General features: G+C 36.8%; 1 protein-coding gene across 1 annotated transcript in view; it reads left to right on the top strand.

Annotated features, from left to right (window-relative positions):
• Positions 1-1085: 1085 nt before the first annotated feature.
• The window catches only part of gcgrb (glucagon receptor b), a 37426-nt gene continuing 16787 nt past the window's right edge, over positions 1086-21724 (top strand). Inside the window, exon 1 of the mRNA XM_087808688.1 lies at positions 1086-1178. Coding sequence (XP_087664814.1) covers positions 1171-1178 — 8 coding nt within the window. The 5' untranslated portion in view covers positions 1086-1170. The remainder of the gene's footprint in view (positions 1179-21724) is intronic.

The following is a 21724-nucleotide window of genomic DNA, read 5'->3' as shown; positions in this document are numbered from 1 at the left end:
CAGTAGATTCTGATCCACAGACCTCAGAGCCCGAGCTGGGGTGTAAGTCTGGATCAGATCACTGATGGAAGGACTGATGGAAGAACCAGAATTGATCCTGAAAGAAACTGGCAGCCAGTGAAGAGATTTAAGGATCGGAGAAATGTGAGTTCTTCTACTAGAGCGGGTCAGAATTCTCGCTGCTGAGTTTTGTATGAACTGCAGGCGAGACAGATCCTTCTTGTTTAGACACCAAAACAAACTGTTACAATATTCTACACGACACAAACGCATGGATTATAAGCTCCAGAATTTTTCCTAAATTTAGAGATTTTTCTCAGTTTAAGGAAACAGTTTCTGGTCAGTTTTCTGCAGTGTTGCACTAGCGACATCTTTGTCAAATACAACACCCAGGTTTCTCAGGCTCAGTTTGAAACACTGACCTAAGTCACCCAAGTACTGACTCAACCCCGGAACCTTATCATCAGGAGCAATGACCAGAGTTTTAGTTTTGTCCACATTTAGCTGCAAAGTTTTCACTCATTGTTTGATTTCTAGCAAACAATTGACTAAGCTGCTGAGCATCTACAACAACAACAACAATAAATGGAATTTAAACTTCAAATAGAAAGTCTTTAAAACCATTGATGACAATGATAAAGGTTTTGCACGTCAAGTATACCTTGATTTTAAAAAGGCTGAAAGAAAAACCTTGAAATAAACTTCCATTAAAAAACAACCTTCACTCTTTCTTTTCATCGACTGCGGAACACTGAGCAGCCATAAAATAAATAACAAAGAAATCTTCAAGGTGATTTGTGAGCGTGGATATTTGAGAGGAAGCGCGTGTTTGATGGACAGAAGGCTTAGTTACCGGTTTTATTTTGAAGATTCACCGGAAGTTGTATTGCCGATATGATCAAGCTTCAATTATTGATAAAGACGCGGCATTCCGTCTCATCTCAGTTGCTCTTGACTTTTCCTGGAAAATGTGTTTTTAGAGAAAAAGTTCCGCCAGACATTTTCATTCCAAAAGAGTGAGCATGAGTGCGTTACAGAAGTCTCTGTGATCCTCCTGCTGTGTTCCCTGGTGTGTCCTCCTGCACCGGCTCATGTGTCGCTGCTGCGGTCATGATGGAGGCTCCATCCTGGGGATAAGCGTCGGTTCGCGGGACGCTTGAACGAGGCTGGATGCTCAGGTAAGAGTTTTCCATTTTTTTTAACAACTTCAACGGACGATTTTTTTTATTCCTCTTGAAATCTTGCGCTGCGTATTTTTGACGCGCGCGCAATGTTTCTTCTGTCAACCTGCTGTTCTTTTCGGGTTCATGTCGTTAAATGTTATTTACCTTCGTTTTCTTCTTTATTGGTAGCGTGAGTGAGGAAGTCTTTGACAGACTTATAAAATCATATAAAAGATACATATAAGATAAAGATTATCAGGTTGACTTCCCTCTTTGTAATATTTGGTGATTTCTCTTAAATCCTCCATGATAGGATCGTGACATGACGCAAAATCCAATCTCTATTTCTATATTTGTGGTCCTTATTTAAACTTTATAGTTCCGAACCTATCCATGAATGAACATATTTTTTCTAGCGTTAATACGTTAAAAAAAAAAAAAAAAAAAACTTCATTATGTTTCAAGCCAAGATGTAATCATTTAAAACAATTAAAAAGTGCATGAATATTTCTTTCCAATATTCTCTGTGTATATCTTATTTAATAGTGATTTTAAAATGACATTATTATTTGTTATTGTCCAATCCTAATCCTCCATTCATAAAACCTTGTGACCCTTGCACGACCCTAAAAGAGTCAGTGTTATTTTTTATATTTGTATGAAATACATTTTATTTTACGCTTTTTGTTTTGTAATTATTATTTTTAACAAGTTCCAACATGGGTGTAAGAAAATATATATACACCTAAGTATATGGATACTTCTTTCATTATACTGTGTAGATATTTTAAAGTAGTACTGAACGATAAATCGCATTTTCAATATAATCGCGATATTCAAAAATGCTATTATTATATCGCAGAGGTTGCGATTTTATTTAACCTTCATTTAATTGTCGAGTGAGTCCGTTGATCAGTGACGTCTAGAGAAGTTATATAGCAGCAGAAGAAACAAACTACAGTGTTTCCAACAACTTTACATCCTGACATCGTTCATTTGACTCTGTCTGCAGACATGGCAATCGCAATTGTATATTTTTTAATAATCGTTCAGCCCTATTTACATTCATCATGGAAATATGCAGTCATTACATCCTCGGCAGCCTAAATGAAACAAGAAATCCTGTGAGATCCCTGCGATGACTGAGGACGAGAGGATACAGTGAGTCCAGCAGCTTTTGAAGATGATGTTTGGGCATATTTTGGTTTAAAAACAAATGAAAGCAGTTACGACTTCGTCAAGAGTCATGTGGTCTGTAAATTCTATAACACCAGAGTCAAGTACTCAAAAACAATACTACACATACTGTATATCCTTGTTAATACACTATCAAGGCTGTTGCTAAGCTTTGGACTGATCTTCCTCTCTCTTTGCACTTGATAGAGTCTACTGACTCCTTTAAGAAACATCTTAAGACGTTTTTATTTGCGCTTTTCCTTGATTTTCTGAGACTCCTGTGTTGTTTTCAGTATTATCTTGATCTTATAAGTATATATTTTATTTAGTATTGTTTTGATTGTTTAAGCGCTTTGTGACCCTGGCTTAGAAAAGCTCACAAATATAAATTACTTACTTACTTATCTTTTCCATTGTTTTGTGTTATCGTCATATTACCACATTCTTGCCAATACACTGAGGGGATTAATGTATTTAATTATAATTACAAATGATTGTGATGGTCAACAGGGTCTTTTCTCTGTGGATTTAGAACAACTCATTTGGTCTGCGTTGTTATCTTCTTTCCCTCCAGCTAAGAGAAACCACCTCGATTATTTCCGTCCAGAGATTAGCCTCCTTATATATCCTGAAATCTCAAGTCCATCTATCCTGAGAGTTATTCCCTGACATGAGCGCTCTCATTTGTAATGGCATGACTGCAACAAATTTAATTTGTCGGCGGAGGACGGCGAAACACAGCCAACATTTACAAAAGACAGACACTGATTGATGTGGTTTTCAAACGTAGACGAGGTGAGCTTATAGACTCCCCCTAAAAAGACGGTTTTCAGAAGGTAAGTTAGTCTTCAGTCAATGGGCGAAACAAAGACTCGTGAGAAAGGAGCGAACAAAAGTCACTGAGCAGGAGACAGCGGTCGCAGCTTTGACTTTGTCTCCTCAGATAAACGGCCACGTTGAAGATAAAGGATAAAAATCTCCTCTCATGAACAGTTTGAGTCATGATGTGGTGGAGTTAGTATTACCGGAGTCCAAGGTCTGGGTTGAGTATGTGGGTTCGAAGCACTTTCTAGTTGGGGTGTGTATCAGCACGATACGTATCACAACACAATGGAAGCGTTACAATATGTTTCAATATATTGTGATAGTGTAGTAACAAGTATATATGTGTAGTATTGTCCAGTACTTGACTCTGGTGTTGTGATAGTGTAGTAACAAGGATATATGTGTAGTATTGTCCAGTACTTGACTCTGGTGTTGTGTTAGTGTAGTAACAAGTATATATGTGTAGTATTGTCCAGTACTTGACTCTGGTGTTGTGATAGTGTAGTAACAAGGATATATGTGTAGTATTGTCCAGTACTTGGCTTTGGTGTTGTGATAGTGTAGTAACAAGTATATATGTGTAGTATTGCCCAGTACTTGGCTTTGGTGTTGTGATAGTGTAGTAACAAGTATATATGTGTAGTATTGCCCAGTACTTGAATCTGGTGTTGTGATAGTGTAGTAACAAGGATATATGTGTAGTATTGTCCAGTACTTGACTCTGGTGTTGTGATAGTGTAGTAACAAGGATATATGTGTAGTATTGTCCAGTACTTGACTCTGGTGTTGTGATAGTGTAGTAACAAGGATATATGTGTAGTATTATCCAGTACTTGAATCAGGTGTTGTGATAGTGTAGTAACAAGGATATATGTTTAGTATTGTCCAGTACTTGAATCTGGTGTTGTGATAGTGTAGTAAAAGTATATATGTGTAGTATTGTCCAGTACTTGAATCTGGTGTTGTGATAGTGTAGTAACAAGTATATATGTGTAGTATTGTCCAGTACTTGGCTCTGGTGTTGTGATAGTGTAGTAACAAGTATATATGTGTAGTATTGTCCAGTACTTGAATCTGGTGTTGTGATAGTGTAGTAACAAGGATATATGTGTAGTATTGTCCAGTACTTGGCTCTGGTGTTGTGATAGTGTAGTAACAAGTATATATGTGTAGTATTGTCCAGTACTTGAATCTGGTGTTGTGATAGTGTAGTAACAAAGATATATGTGTAGTATTGTCCAGTACTTGACTCTGGTGTTGTGATAGTGTAGTAACAAGAATATATGTGTAGTATTGTCCAGTACTTGACTCTGGTCCAAACATCAGCTTTAAAAGCTCCTGGACTCACTGTATCCTCTCGTCCTCAGGCATCACCAGAAATGCCGCAGGATTTCATTGTTTCTTTAGTTGCGAGGACGTGATCGTAAATTTGAAAAAAATGTTACAGCATTGGGGAAATATATTGCAATATTTAAGTGTGTCAGTATTTCACTGTATCCTTTCCTCCTCTGTCTTCGATTTCATTTTTCCTTTAGTTGCAGAGGATGTAACGACCACTGTCATCTAGTGGACAGAAGTTCAATAGCAACACAATTGAAATAAATATAATTAAAACATCAACAATAAAAGTAAGATATGATTTGAGCAGAACAATAAAGTTTAAAGATCGATACAGTGCTGATGAATATTGATACATTAGGTAGAAAAAGAAGTGTGTTGACGGCTCCTCACACCTCTAGTGAGTGTGGAGGTGATGATCACTGATCATAGCTCAGAGATGTTGTTTCTTTCTTACCCAACACTGGAGATAAATCAGTGGCTGAAGCAGCAGCAGGTGATTGAAAGTGGATGGAGAAGCAGGTTCTTGATCAAAGATGAAAGCATCTACAATATTCTCCATCACTTCAACTGGATTGCATCCAAGAACCAGATCCCTGTGTTCTTCCCATCATGGCTTATATAAGAATAAAAAATGATGTTAATGTACGCATTAGGAGGTTGAAAACATTGCAGTATGGAGGTTTGTGTATTTGCAGAAATTATTTTCAAATTGTATAAGATTTCTTTTTGACTTCCTGCAATCCTGCAGAACTCTGCTGATGGAAGGTAATGCGATAAGAGATGGGAAAGTCGATGAATGTTTGTGCTTCGAGGCGACAACAACAGACACTCTTTTGTTACGAGGAGTCAATTAAATCTACCTTCACCATAGAATTGTCGTCTTATAATTGAGATATATTTTTAAACCGGTGTTGCCGAGTAATAAAAAAAATCCACTTAATAAACATACGTCAGCTTTTAACTTTAGTTCACGTGAAAAAAATATCTTCCTATCAAGACTTTTAAACGTCATTAAATACTTTTAAGCTTCAATGCAAAGTCTTGTTGAAGAATATCATCGTAACAATCTAAGAATCTGGCTTTAAATTCAAGTCACATGACATTTCGGGATGGTTTTAAAAATCCCCCGACAACGTGTGCGAAATTAAAAATTGAGTTAAAATCGTTGAACTGGTGACACTAGAATCTCTTCCCTCTGTTGGCACCGACGCATGAGGGCTCGTTGTTGAAACAGCGAACTGGATGCACGTGTGTTGAGAGACGCGGCGCTCTATAAACACGCCTGTTTATTGAATCAACACCGACCCACACCTGTTCCTCACGCGTGTGGACTCACTCCAGGGTTTTCAACTAATCCACGCTCGCAAAGTTCTCTCCTGCAAATATCCATTCTCGCCCTAATTGCACGTTTCTCTCTCTACTCTACTTTACTGAGCACAACGTTTTCCTTTTTTATTTATTCCTCCAGAGAATCCATGTGAAGATGGAGCCGCAAGACTTTGAACTGGTATCATGTTCATTACAGTAGGACCTCCCTCTGCACGCGCCTGGACAGGTTTTGTTGGTACATTGACCTCTGAATTAATGGTGAAAATCAAATTGTTTTCTTTATTTGTTTTGCATAATGGCAGTCAAGCAGCTGGGTAGATGGGTTCACTGAGAGGGAGTGAGATGTAGAGAAAGTGGTTATAAGTAATAAAGTTTATAAGTAAGATTTTTTATTATTTTTTCATTACGACTCCTCAAACTTAAAGTGGCAGCTCAATTACGTTTAAAAAAAAGTCACTATTTTTCTCTACTCACTCTCATGTTGACTAAGGGTTGGGATTATTTATTATTGTAATCTGTGTCATTTTGTTAATGTATGTTCATTTTATTTAGCGACTGGAGCTCACTTTGCTTTGTCCAAAAATATCCTCTTGGAGGGAATCCTCTAACATAAAAAGGGGGGCCATGGGGCTAAAGGCGGCTGAGGTCTATCCCAGCTTCTAAGGGCAAAAGGCGAGGGACCCCTCGCCAGTCTGTTGCAGGTCACACAGAGACACACAATTTTTCACACACACACACACACACACACACACTCAGAGATAAAGGCAAGGTAGAGTTTTCAATCAACTTCTTGATGTTTTTGGACTGTGGGAGGAAACTGGAGTACCCGAAGTAAACCCATGCAAATGTTGGGAGAACAAACTTCACAGAAAGGTCAATAGTTGCTTTAAGCCGGAAGTAAACCACTACTACACAGTAGATGATTGTATTGGCAAGAATCCGACGATATGTCATGTATCATGATACAGGGTCAATGATATGATATATTGTGATATTTAGTAATACTGTAATAAGGATATATGTGAAGTATTGTCGAGTACTTGACTCTGCTGTTGTGATAGTGTAGTAACAAGTATATATGTTTAGTATTGTCCAGTACTTGACTCTGGTGTTGTGATAGTGTAGTAACAAGTATATATGTGTAGTATTGTCGAGTATTTGACTCTGCTGTTGCGATAGTGTAGTAACAAGGATATATGTGTAGTATTGTCCAGTACTTGACTCTGGTCCAAACATCAGCTTTAAAAGCTCCTTGACTCACTGTATCCTCTCGTCCTCAGGCATCACCAGAAATGCCGCAGGATTTCAATGTTTCTTTAGTTGCGAGGACGTGATCGTAATTTGAAAAAAATGTTACAGCATTGGGGAAATATATTGCAATATTTAAGTGTGTCAGTATTTCACTGTATCCTTTCCTCCTCTGTCTTTGATTTCATTTTTCCTTTAGTTGCAGAGGATGTAACGACCACTGTCATCTAGTGGACAGAAGTTAAATAGCAACACAATTGAAATAAAAATAATTAAAACATCAACAATACTAGTAAGATATGATTTGAGCAGAAAAATAAAGTTTAAAGATCATTACAGTGCTGATGAATATTGATACATTATGGTAGAAAAGCAGTTGTGTTGTGATAGTGTAGTAACAAGGATATATGTGAAGTATTGTCGAGTACTTGACTCTGCTGTTGCGATAGTGTAGTAACAAGGATATTTGTGTAGTATTGTCCAGTACTTGACTCTGGTGTTGTGATAGTGTAGTAACAAGGTTATATGTGAAGTATTGTCGAGTACTTGACTCTGCTGTTGCGATAGTGTAGTAACAAGGATATATGTGTAGTATTGTCCAGTACTTGACTCTGGTGTTGTGATAGTGTAGTAACAAGGTTATATGTGAAGTATTGTCGAGTACTTGACTCTGCTGTTGCGATAGTGTAGTAACAAGGATATTTGTGTAGTATTGTCCAGTACTTGACTCTGGTGTTGTAGTATTTACAGACCACATGACTCTTGACGAAGTCGTAACTGCTTTCATTTGTTTCGAAACCAAAATATGTCCAAACATCTGCTTTAAAAGCTGCTTCAGTCACTGTATCCTCTCGTCCTCAGTCACCGCTGGGATTTCCAAGGATTTTTATTCTTCCTTTTGCTGCGGAGGACATAAGGACTGCTACATTAAAAATGTATTGTGTTATTTTCTACAGATGTAATTAAAATAAAAAAAAACATAAAAGAACTATGATGAAAATAAAACATGATTTAAATCCAAAACGTTAAAAAATAAAATCTAAAAATACTCAAAACATAAGAAATATTTTCTTTAAGAAAGCTTTCTCTGGCTACACACAAAGTACATCACAGCATCTCCATTAATCGAGGCACTATCTTTCATGGTTACTACGCTACATGCACAGGGACTCGACATCTTCACATGACAATAGACAACAAGTGACTCATCTTTTAAGTCACTCAAAATAAAAATCTGATTACGAAACCTTTTCAGATGAGAGCTGCACGAGCAACAGTTATTTCTGCTGGATGGACGTTGCATTCATGTGACACATGAAATAAATGAATAAAAGCTTCTTATTATCCTGAGTTGATGATTCACTGATATAGATTCACAGTAAAGACACAGTTAGTGCAGCTTGTTTTCTCTTTCCCTCCTGGAAATGTCAAATAAAATGTGTGAAACTATAGTTTTACCCTCAATTATTGAAGAATTAAAGAAGCGTATCTGCCAGTTTTAATCTTGAAAACGTGCGATCATTCTTATTAACGCGAGTCAAAAACAGCTCTTAGTGCTTCACGTCTTTCTAAGTTAACAAAAAACTGAATAAAAGTTCAAATCCTGCTTTTTGCAACGTGTGATCTGTATGGAAGTGCATCAGTACCATCAGAATATTGAACTTTAAAATTTAAAAGGTTTGAACTTTGAATCATTCAATCATCACATGATTGTCTGAAAGTTATTATAACTATTTTGGTTTTTGTCTCGTGAAACACACATTTTTTCGTCCACTTTAAGCAGCAAACGCAGCAAATTAAAAAATATACTGAATTAAGAAATTTAGTTTTTTTGAATTATTGGAATTAAAATATCAAACTCTGTGTAAAAAAAAAAGTTGATTTATTTATTCAATATTTAAAAAAAACTCTGGGCACTCTGGTTTCCTCCCAGTCCGTGACTAAGATAAGAGAATAAGCCTCAGAAAAAAATGAATGAATATAGAAATAATTACATTTGATTATTCAAAAATAAAAAGTTGAACGCTTTGAAAAAAAACAACATTTACATTAGAGACATTATTTGTTTGTAAGTTCATGCAGAAATACTCATTGTCATACATACCTTTTAAAAAAAAAAGTTTAGTGATGATATTCAACTCACTAACGCATGAGATTCTTGAGTTCAACTCTCGCATAAAAAGTTTTGTCGACTCAATGTATTTGTTTCCTCGTTCGACTCTTTACTCTGGAGTCTTTTCTTCAGACCACGACACAAACTTTCTCAGATTGAAAGAAGGCCAGTGTCACTTCAGAAGGCTCGAGCTATTTTGGTTAATCGAGTGTAATCCCGTGATCGGCTCTTCCTACTGGATTGTAAACTGTGTAGTAAGAACACACGCACCGTCAGCTAATCTGCCCTGATGTGAAATGATGTGTATCAGTTTATCTTCCTTAAAAGCCCCGTGATTCACGTTCAACCTTCAGGACTATTTTCCTATTTACTCGTAAAATGAAGGACAACACGGTAAATTATGCAGGTTTTTTCCTGATCTGGCTGAATCCTGAGTGCCTGCCACGTTTACATTTTTGATTGAGCCGTTGGATTCGTCTTCTTAAGGAAGCGTGAAAGCCTCGGACGAGAACCTGACACGTCAAGATGCCGGCGATGATCAGTCCTTCGGTTCTTTGTCACACCAAGAGCTGCGTTGATTTTCGTCTCGTGGAAATTAGAAATAATGCAAATCCATCAGATGACTGACACGAGAAGCGGTCGTTGTAGAAGGATCGTTCAGGCAGGAAACGAGTGATAAAAGTAAAGCCCCTACAGTGAATTAACAACTTAAACAACGTCAAAATCCGCTGTTTTGATTGACGGCTAGCGGATCTGATTCATTAATTAAGTGCTCACACTCAACGGGCGGAGCTTAGGACAAAGAAAGTGGTGCATTGGTTCATTTTCTTGCGTTAATAACGATGTAAATTGACTTATATTTACTCAATAAAACATAAAATTCAAAGAAGAAAAAATGGATAATTTGAAAGAATAACATGACGCCTAAGTCTCATCACTCACACGTTGTGTACTAGTTTTGCAGCCTATTATTGTGTCTCGTCTTGTGACGATTCATCCACAGATTTCGATACCAACTGTGTGAAGAGAATTTAGTTCAAAGCGTCTGCTGGTGTGCTATGGAGGCATTGATTGTTTTTGTCTGATATATCTGGTATACGTGCACTCATATGCAACCCTAGAGCCCTGACGCATTAATAATGCAACAATGTAAAGACACACACACGTAGCATCAGGCGCTACTGAACATTATTTCCTGACATCGCACACAGTCTTGCATGAAGAGTGGTCATTGTTCAGCGCACTGGTTATAGTGGATGGTATGTCTGGACACGTGTATTATCAACACACTCTGTAATAAAGTCATTTGTCAGAGTCATGTGATCCTCCGCATGCACTGCATGACTAATGTTTTCATTTTGTTTAACACAGTCGCAAATATTGGAGTCGTCGAAAGCCAAATTTAATACTTCAGATACAGGTTTTACTTTAAATTTAGAAAAGAAAATATATTTTTCTTGCGGGTTTGAACCTCCCTGTTTGAACCTGTTGGTCTTGGATGACATGAACTGCATGACTTTACTGCAGTGCCTCGTGTTACCTTCAGGTCGTATTCGCACATTTGTATTTAACGTGTTTGTAATCGACTAATGTCTATTTAAATAAACCATTTTTTGTTTTTTTTACGAGCTACAATATCTGAGTATTTATATTTACATCAGTGAGTATGATATAGTGATTGCATTCATTTCCATAATGGCAAAGTACCGAAAGGAATTTTTGAAGTGAACAGGAAGAGAAAACGAGAAACTGACCCAACAAGACGTTTCATTTAAACGGACCTTGAGTTCTCAGGACAAATACTTACACTGTTCTACTAGTTAAGAATCAGAATCAGAAAACATTTATTCCCAGTTCTTTAAACACAACACAGGAATTTGTTGTGGTGTATTTACGGGATATAAAAAGTAAATAATACGAATTAAATAAAAATAGATTAATTACATGAAATACACGTAATTTTTAAGAAAAGAGATACATTACCTTTAAATGGCATATAAATAAATAATGAATAGTCAATAAAATAAAATACACTACATTTAATTAAGCAATAATTCTTGATTCTAGTTCGTATAGATCTCAATTTTGTTCAGCCTTACGTATACATGTATTTATGAGTTTATTAACTAACATTTATTATTTTTTATCATCTTGTAGTTACTTTTGTTACAAAAGTTGTGTTACAAAAAGCTGCTCAGCTAATGCTAATGCTAGTTTACGCTTCTATGCTCAGAACTTGTCGATATCATGGAAAACACTGATAGAGTCGCTCATGTTGAGGGTTAAAAACTTATACACTTATTTTAATAAGAGAAAGAAAAAAATGCTGCAAATCAAAATATATTCAGTGTTCGACGAAGCATTCAGGGGCAATTTTCTTGTCTGATTTAATCAAGATAATCTCTTCCAAATCAGCTTGTTGGTTAAATTAGAGAGGTTTGACACAAATTGATACGAAAAACACTTACAATGATATAAAAAACAAACAAATGAATCACACTCATGCCGAGCCAGCACACACACGTCTGAGACTATTACTGAGATTGATATTCCACGTGTTTTATCAATAAAAAATAACCGTGTGGTTGTGACGGGAATATGAATGTATCATTAACAAGATTCTCTGGAGGTTTCCGAGTGTTTCTGACCCAGATAACAATATTTTCCACAATAAAAACTGACTCTCAGCACCCGTTTCTATCTGTGCTTCTCATTTATATGAAACGACGAGAGTAAAAGTAAATGTCGTAACGTATTCAAATATAATGGTAAGATATTAAAGTAGTGAAATGTAAGATTCAAAGAAAAGTAAAGTAAAGTCAAGTAAAGTGCAACTGCAAATATCCAATGCACCATTGCCAAATACTACATGTGCAGTTGTTGACAAAGCAAAATGAAGTATCTTGTTCTTTCGGTTTCATGTTTAAATAGTAACTTAGTACCTACTCGGTACTTAATTAAATTAAAACACTGTGCAGAGGTTTGACAAGCTCCGAGATTTATCGATGCATTTTTATCAAATATGGAATCAACGATTCGTTATATTTTTTATTTTTCCTGAGAACTGAGTGTCTTCCCAGAATCAGCGCATCAAATTCCTGTCTTTTCTATTTGGTCACATCAACATTTGGTCCAGTTACAAGTAGTTCTCAAATGGAATGTGAAATTCCAACCGTATTAAAATTAAAAATTTCGGCAAATACCCACCATAAACACAGAAAAATACGCTCTAAATGTTGTATGTATTTTGTTTATTTAGTTATTTAATTATTACGTTTCAGTTTACTATGTTTTTTTAATGTAATTATTAACATTTTATATATATATATCAACTTTAATGTAAAAGTCACTTGTTTTGTATTATATATTTTTGTATTTCTTTCTGTCTAAACACTACATATGAAATGACTGTGTCGATTTCACAAGACTGTCAATAAACGTTTTCTGCTCGCGATATACATCGTCAGAAAAACACTCCACAGAGGTGAACCTCTAGGGATGCAGAGTGTGTTGTAGGTAAAAGCTGTTTAGCACTAATAGAATGATCTATTTAAGTCCATTGAACATCTCAGATCCCATGAGAGACTGAACTCTCTCTCTCTCTCTCTCTCTCTCTCTTGGCCATTAAGTCGCCTCGGATTTAATGACCAAGACGTACTTTGTAAGTCACAACAGTAAAAATTACGTTTTCTAAAGATATTTAACATCCGTTATATGAGCAAAAAAAAGAAACAATATTTGGCTCAAATTCTGCTCTTCTTGTTGGAGACTCGAATCCGAACGAGTCCATGAGGATGGTTGACAGATGTCGAGACCCCTAATGGAAAAGTTAGGATGAGAGTGTAGGCAGGGTGAAGTGGGGCACTCTGGAGTTTGAGAGGCGCAGAAACGTTCCCGCTGCTTTGGATTTTTCAAGTTAGTTCGTTGAAGTCGCGCGAAGGAAGTCGATTAATTCTGAACATTGTGGTTTGAGGACAGAGTGAAGGAGATCACATGGTGTCAACAACCAATGAGGTTCATCGATGAGGTAAGATCGGGAGGTTATAGAAGCTCTGGCAACAAAACGACTTGATACTGTACGTTCACATTTATAGATTTGAAGTATGAAAACTACATCATACCAGATCTACCACCCACGGTTTTCCCTTCACAGTAATAGCATGTTTGTGAAGGTCCAGATGACTGGACCAGCCCCACCCAACAAGTTAGATATTACATTTATAGGTTGATTTCTTTCTTTTGGGCGAATTATGTATTGTTGCTAAGAACTAAAGCGAGTCACACATCACTTAAACTGGACACATCACAACACGATATATAGTGATACTGTAGTAACTAGGATATATGTGTAATATTGTCAAGTACTTGACTCTGGTGTTGTGATAGTGTAGTAACAAGGATATATGTGTAATATTGTCAAGTACTTGACTCTGGTGTTGTGATACTGTAGTAACAAGGATATATGTGTAGTATTGTCCAGTACTTGACTCTGGTGTTGTGATAGTGTAGTAACTAGGATATATGTGTAATATTGTCAAGTACTTGACTCTGGTGTTGTGATAGTGTAGTAACAAGTATATATGTGTAGTATTGTCGAGTACTTGACTCTGGTGTTGTGATAGTGTAGTAACAAGTATATATGTGTAGTATTGTCCAGTACTTGACTCTGGTGTTGTGATAGTGTAGTAACAAGTATATATGTGTAGTATTGTCGAGTATTTGACTCTGGTGTTGTGATAGTGTAGTAACAAGTATATATGTGTAGTATTGTCCAGTACTTGATTCTGGTGTTGTCATAGTGTAGTAACAAGGATATATGTGTAGTATTGTCGAGTACTTGACTCTGGTGTTGTTATAGTGTATGTTTTCAAACCAAAATATATACAAACATCAGCTTTAAAAGCTGCTGGACTTACTGTATCCTCTCGTCCTCAGTCATCACTGGTATCTCATTCTTCAGTTAGCTGTGGGGCACGTAATGGCTGCTGCCATCTAGAGCCTGGAAGTGCAATTCAACACAAAATTTAAGTGAATTTTATTTCATGTATAGATAAAACAAGTGTATTTTTTTTCTCTTTTCGAAACACTTTTTGATACAGGAAACATAAAATAACTATGAAGAAAATAATATATGACTTGAAAACAAACAGTAAAAATGTATAATTTTAAAAATACCAATGCTATATCGATACTTTAAAAAAGAAATTAAAATATTTAAGTGTATAGACTTTTCTTCCCACAACCCCTAATGGCGATTAAATTGAAGTCAATCCTATTTTAACTAGCTGAGCTCATGGGAAATGGGAACCCTGCTTTTTGTGTGAGTCATAGTCAGTAGAGTGGGAGTAATTAAAAATGTACTAAAGTCTTGCTAGATAAAAGAAATATAATCTTTAACTTCAAAATATAATCACTAACTTTCACCTAATTAATATAGTAATAATTCATAATTCATTTTATTTCAAATCACACAAGTACACCGTACAGACAGATGATAACACAACAGTATAAAGTTAATAATACAGTTTAAAAAGTGATACATCCAAACCAACATTTATTGTAACACAGTAAAGCTGATGAAAAAGGGTTGCGAAGCAGGGATGCGAGCAGGAGTGTCTTACCTCCACTGACGTCTGTGAGCAGGATGGACCTTCGCAACTCCCACAGCAAACGCACAATGAAAATCACGTGACCACAACAGCAGGATTGAGAATCTCTAGTCTGCAGGCACGAGTTCTGTGCGACTTATTTGACATTTTCTGTCTGTTTGACAACATTTGAATATTGATAATATCCAAAATCATATATTAAAATCACTCAAATGACATTTGTAAGACTCGACAAAGTCTAAACGTGATGGAGGTGGAGAAGACAGGTCTGATAGTGATGAACATCTGTCGCCTCCAAAACACTGAAATACAAATTAAAATTCTTTAAGGGTTTGCTAACGTGAAAACTCTCCTGTCATGTAGTGAATGTTCGTCAAGATGCAGTGAGTTCCTCATCATGACAACGAGTCCCTTCGAGGTGGAGATTTGAAGGATTGATGATGCGCGGTGACAAACCTCCATGTTTGACCAATCACAGCAGAGTGGGCGTGGTTATGGTCAACAAGATTTAATCTCCAGAACAACAAAGTGTTTTCAGTGGGCGGAGCTTAAGATAGTTCTAATGTCAATATTTCAATGAAAAGAGCGTTTTGTACAAACACACACTGATGATACAATAGAGTCACACATTACAACAACACACATACACTGATGATACAATAGAGTCACACATCACAACAACACACATACACTGATGATACAATAGAGTTACACATCACAACAACACACACACGCACTGATGATACAATAGAGTCACACATTACAACAACACACACACACTGATGATACAAAAGAATCACACATCACAACAACACACGCACACTGATGATACAATAGAGTCACACATCACAACAACACACACACACTGATGATACAATAGAGTCACACATCACAACAACACACATACACTGATGATACAATAGAGTCACACATCACAACAACACACACACTGATGATGCAATAGAGTCACACATCACAACAACACACACACACTGATGATACAATAGAGTCACACATCACAACAACACACATACACTGATGATACAATAGAGTCACACATCACAACAACACACACACTGATGATACAATAGAGTCACACATCACAACAACACACACACACTGATGATACAATAGAGTCACACATCACAACAACACACACACACTGATGATACAATAGAGTCAAACATCACAACAACACACACACACTGATGATACAATAGAGTTAAACATCACAACAACACACACACACTGATGATACAATAGAGTCACACATCACAACAACACACACACACTGATGATACAATAGAGTCACACACAACAACAACACACACACACTGATGATACAATAGAGTCACACATCACAACACACACACACACTGATTATACAATAGAGTCACACATCACAACAACAACACACACACTGATGATACAATAGAGTCACACATCACACAAACACACACACACACTGATGATACAATAGAGTCACACATCACAACAACACACACACACTGATGATACAATAGAGTCACACATCACAACAACACACACACACTGATGATACAATAGAGTCACACATCACAACAACACACACACTGATGATACAATAGAGTCACACATCACAACAACACACACACACTGAAGATACATTAGAGTTACACATCACAAAAACACACACACACTGATGATACAATAGAGTCACACATCACAACAACACACACACTGATGATACAATAGAGTCACACATCTCAACAACACACACACTGAAGATACAATAGAGTCACACATCACAACAACACACACACACTGATGATACAATAGAGTCACACATCACAACAACACACACACACTGATGATACAATAGAGTCACACATCACAACACACACACACACACACACTGATTATACAATAGAGTCACATATCACAACACACACACACACTGAAGATACAATAGAGTCACACATCACAACAACACACACACACTGATGATACAATAGAGTCACACATCACAACACACACACACACACACACTGAAGATACAATAGAGTCACACATCACAACAACACACACACACTGATGATACAATAGAGTCACACATCACAACAACACACACACACTGATGATACAATAGAGTCACACATCACAACACACACACACACACACACTGATTATACAATAGAGTCACACATCACAACAACGCACGTTCAATTTCAACAATATGAACAAAAACTTTCCTTCATTCATTAATTTTCATGATTTATTGAGTGTCCTGAGCAAACGCTGAATGATTGATTCCTGGGGCTGGAAGTAAAGTTCACTTGAGTTTTATGAAACGACACTGTTTGAATGATCGGGTTCGTCAGCTCAAAGGGAAGGAAACGATAGATGTCATTCAAACAAAATATAGTGAATAAATAAAAGCGATGATATCACTGGCCTTTCTTGATTTAAAAAAAAAAAACCTACATGGTCGAGAGATATTTGAAGTAGATCGCTTGTACGCAAGTTTCTGAATGAAAATAAAAAAATGAAATATAAAAGGCAATTTCAATGCCTTGGAGAAGTCGGAATAATGACGATGATTCACTGCTGCCATGGTAACAGTTGAGATGCTACGCTCTTACGCTCGTATCATATTCATGCTCACTTTTCATCGTCACCGGACTGACTCGGAACATGTTGTTTTTGTTAATTAGTACTAGATGTCATGTGGTTGATACACAGAACTGCGAGGAGGTTTGCGTCACACAGATGATTCTGAGCTCAGTAGACTCAGACTCGTGGACTCAAAACCAAGGTGACAGGATCCTATCAGTGCAGGTTTGGGCTTGTTCGCTAGTGAAAACTTTGGACAGCTCAAATAAAAAACAACATTTATTACATGTATTTCCTGTTTGCTACAATAGGGGGCGCTATATATACGTTTTGACTGGGTTGATATGGATTTCTAGAAATGCCAGAAATAGGTATTAAATAAGCGAATGGAAATAGAGGCCTAGACAGAAAAAAATGAACCATGTTTTGTTTCCCTCCTGTCAATTACACACTGGGACACGTGGGGATTGGTGGATAATAAGCTCCGCCCCCCCCATTGGAAAGCGCTAACCAATCATTTTGACGGAGGGGCGGAGCTTCTTTCAACAGCGAACGAGTTCACGGTGCAGGCGTTTGACGTTCTATTTATCTCGAAATATTTATCTATTTAAGCCAACTTTGCAAAAGTTCCACAGCAACAGGCGTCGGCGAGTGAGTGACAAAGTTAGGTCTGGACAAAATCACAAAAGTACTTAATCAAAACTGTCAATTTAAAAAACTTTCCACGGTCTCCCGTGAGGCTGCGTTGTTTGTCTTGATTCCGTGAATAAACAGATCTGAACCTCAGGAGGCGACTAAATAATCCGCGGCCTCAAAACACTGTTGCTGTGTCGCCTGTGCCCACCGTGTGAACCTGCATGTTTGCGTCTGTCACAGATGTGCTTCCAGAGAATTCTCGTCATGCTGGTTTGAAGGTTAAGCGTGAATTTAACATGAACGACGTACACAAATATGACATTTAGCGCCGCCGCAATCAGGAAGTTTGAAGGCCTCATGTAACCGTCTCATCTTTTATACATTTATATATTTAGGGATGTCAATGTTTATGATACTTTTATACACGTGTAGTCGAGGCTTGTAACGGTTGTGTAACCGGTTACACAACGTTGTGCTAAATAACCACTAGAGTGCAGGCTTCTAATTTATACTTCTTAAGGTCAAGGCAAGTATTGCCTTAAAGAAGGGAATAAATTTGATATATATATACATATATATATATATACATATATTGAAGAGGACATTATAAACTAATATATAAAACAACATGCAATTATCATTCTATCAATGTTATCATTTTCAATAGCAGCTTGTATTCAATGTTTACAAAAAGTATACAAATCCACGTATGTTACACACTTCAAAAATAAAAACACATAAACAACATCGACAGGTTCATGAACTGGTGAGTTTCGAGGGCAAACGAACCACTAAATACTTTTAACACTGATTTAAACAACGAAAAATTTTTAAAAAGTTGTGTAATATTTCCCAACAGCCTGTTATTCCTTGTCCTTCCTTTTTTTTCACCCATTCCTTGCTCGTCATTTTTTAAGTTCTCCGCCTGACCAACATTAGTATGTATTAAAAAATAAAAGCCAAGGGCGGTCACAACAAGTTGTTGCTGTAAACACGGGTACATTTTTCAGGGCATTACGGAAAATGTGGAGGACCATCACGGCAATTTCCATGGTTACCGCGGTTAAATATAAACCCTAGGAGTGTTCTGGTTCCATTCAAACCCCTTATTAATCCAATTACAACGAATCCCTTCCAATAGTTAGCAGAGTAAGAAACAATTATTCATGTAGACCCACTTCAAATATGTACTCAATTTTAGCCAACATAACAGATACATCGAGACGTGAGGAGCAGCGGTGAGAAGCCATACAAGTGAAGGACAGACCGGAACCTCAGGAGACCACTGATGGTGCGACTAAATAATGATCAAAAAGAGCTGAAATTGAAGATGTGAATACAAAGAATGAAGAAGAGAGGTAGAGAAGTAGAAGTGGCGAGTTAAATGTACAGCCGTGTCTGAGGAACACTTAGACTTGGAAATATATACATTTAAATGCAGCGACGTTACTTCAAACATGCACTTAAGAGGTTTTATCCACTTCTTGTCGTCGAAAGAAAACCTCTTACAGTAAAACGTACTTCACATAATTCCATACACACTTGTATTCTGTACATTGAAAGTTTCCGGGGTTTGGAATATGTGACATTTTTAAATCTCTACCTGGAAATAATAGAGACTCTTGAGGTTCTGGTTTATGTTTATTTTCACTTGGCAGGTAAACTATATATATGAAGATTCAGGAAAGTCAGAATTTTCAACAATAATCAAACAATTTTCAACTATAATCCAAAAAAAATTCAACTGTAATCAAACAATTTTCAACTATAATCAAACCATTTTCAACTATAATCAACTAAAATAATTGTCCCAACATGTTTAAGACATAATATTCAGAACAAACAAGATTCTGCCTCATATGTGAACATTTACTTTATACTTTATTCATTTCATTTTGTTTATTTACTGATTTGTATGTACTTTGTATCATTTACGTGTTTTATGTATTCTTATTATGTCCATCCAACCATTTTCTGCTGCCGAATCCCTTATGGTGTTCGAGGGGGGGCTTGAATCTATTCCAGTTTCCTCGGGCAAGAGGCGGAGGACACCCTGGACAGAACACTAGTTACATTGATTACATTAATACTAATTTGATGCTAAATGATATGAGTGGCATAAATAACGCTAAATTACGTAAGATTGAAAATATTGTTTCTGGCTCTCCCCAGTGTCAGAACAGTGTAACTGCAAGATCTGACGCCACCTATGCTTTGTTAAGATTAAGACTCTTTTGGTGTCAGTTTCTGGCTCTAAAACAGTTTAGTGATCATGTGACTCTGAAACTTTTTTTTTAATCAGGCAACAATAATCCTTTGTTAATCCATCTTCTTCTGCTCAAATGAAGGAAAACTTGATTCTCTTGGTGCAGCTTTTAACAAGAGTTTAAAATCCCCAAATATTGTCCAAACACCCTCAGGTTGTGCTCAGTGTGTTGTTCTTTGTGCTGCTACTGTCACGCAGACGCTAATGTGTCTGTTTAGCTGCATCATATGTTCCATCCCCACCTACACGTGTGATCACCAGCTCACCACCGAGGGAAAGTTAATTTGCTTAAACAGAAGAGCTGAGATCTGCTTTACACGCTTGATTTGATTATTCAACCACCACGTCTGAACTAATTCACTTACATTTAAAACCTTAAACCCTTTTACCCTCTTATGACCCGAGTTATTTGTTGTTTCTCTGTGAGCGTCTCTTCTGTGTCAGAGCCTCATTCCGTGGAAATAATGCTTAAACACACACATTTCAACAAAGTCTCTAAAAGCCAGAAGAAACACACACGTACAGAACACCATCGTCAGCATACAATTAAACATACGCAGATACAAACATTTTATTGTAACAACTATTTTTCATACACTTTGTAGTATTTTTGCAGGCCATGCTCTTGTATTTTTTCATTTTTTTCCATCTCTACTTCGGTCCGTGAATATAATCCTAACAGACAACCGTTCTATAGTACAAAAAAAGTTTGGGGACCCCTGATGTAGACCACAAGTATGATTGTCTGGCCGGACCGATGGTTGGTTCAAAATCAAAGAAGACAAATGTTCATGTTGATATGTTTACTTATAAGAAGGAACCGTAAGCATCAATGTTGAGATCATAAGAAGTAAATGTACATGATGTTCGGCCCTCCATTGAGACTGTTGAAAAAAATGTTGGCCCCTTGTGTGAGTGAGGTTGACACCTCGACATTTTTGCCAGCATTAGCAGGACTCCCGTACAAATTTACAAAATCTGCCCCTAACAGGAATAAAGTCTATCTAATCTAAGTATGATTCTGATTGTTATATTATTTTTTTTACTCTTGGACGCTCGATAGGCTTTAGTTCTCTCTGTGTTGTCCGTCCTGTTGAACACATTCAAGTTCCTTCAATTTTAACTGTTATTGGAAGCCTCTGTTTTATTATTGACGAAAAATGTCTCGGACATATTTAGCCTCCGGGACTTTAACAAAGATCAGGGGCCTCAAGTACAAAGTTGTTTGTGTATTTTCTACTACAAACTGTCGTAAAATCAAATCCAAAATCAAAAAATTGTTCACGTACAAACATAGCAGTAAAAAAGTAAGTCAGTAAATAAGTTAAAAAGTCTTCGGGTATTGTTAGATTAAAAATTATTATACACTATACGTATATGCCATACTTAAATTAACGCTAAAAGATCATCAAAATATAAAGTATAA

This window comes from Callionymus lyra, chromosome 1 (genome assembly GCF_982586985.1).
Source record: "Callionymus lyra chromosome 1, fCalLyr1.hap1.1, whole genome shotgun sequence".
NCBI lineage: Eukaryota > Metazoa > Chordata > Actinopteri > Syngnathiformes > Callionymidae > Callionymus > Callionymus lyra.
The sequence above is the reverse complement of the archived record's forward strand: the minus strand, read 5'-3'. Positions and strand labels throughout refer to the sequence as shown.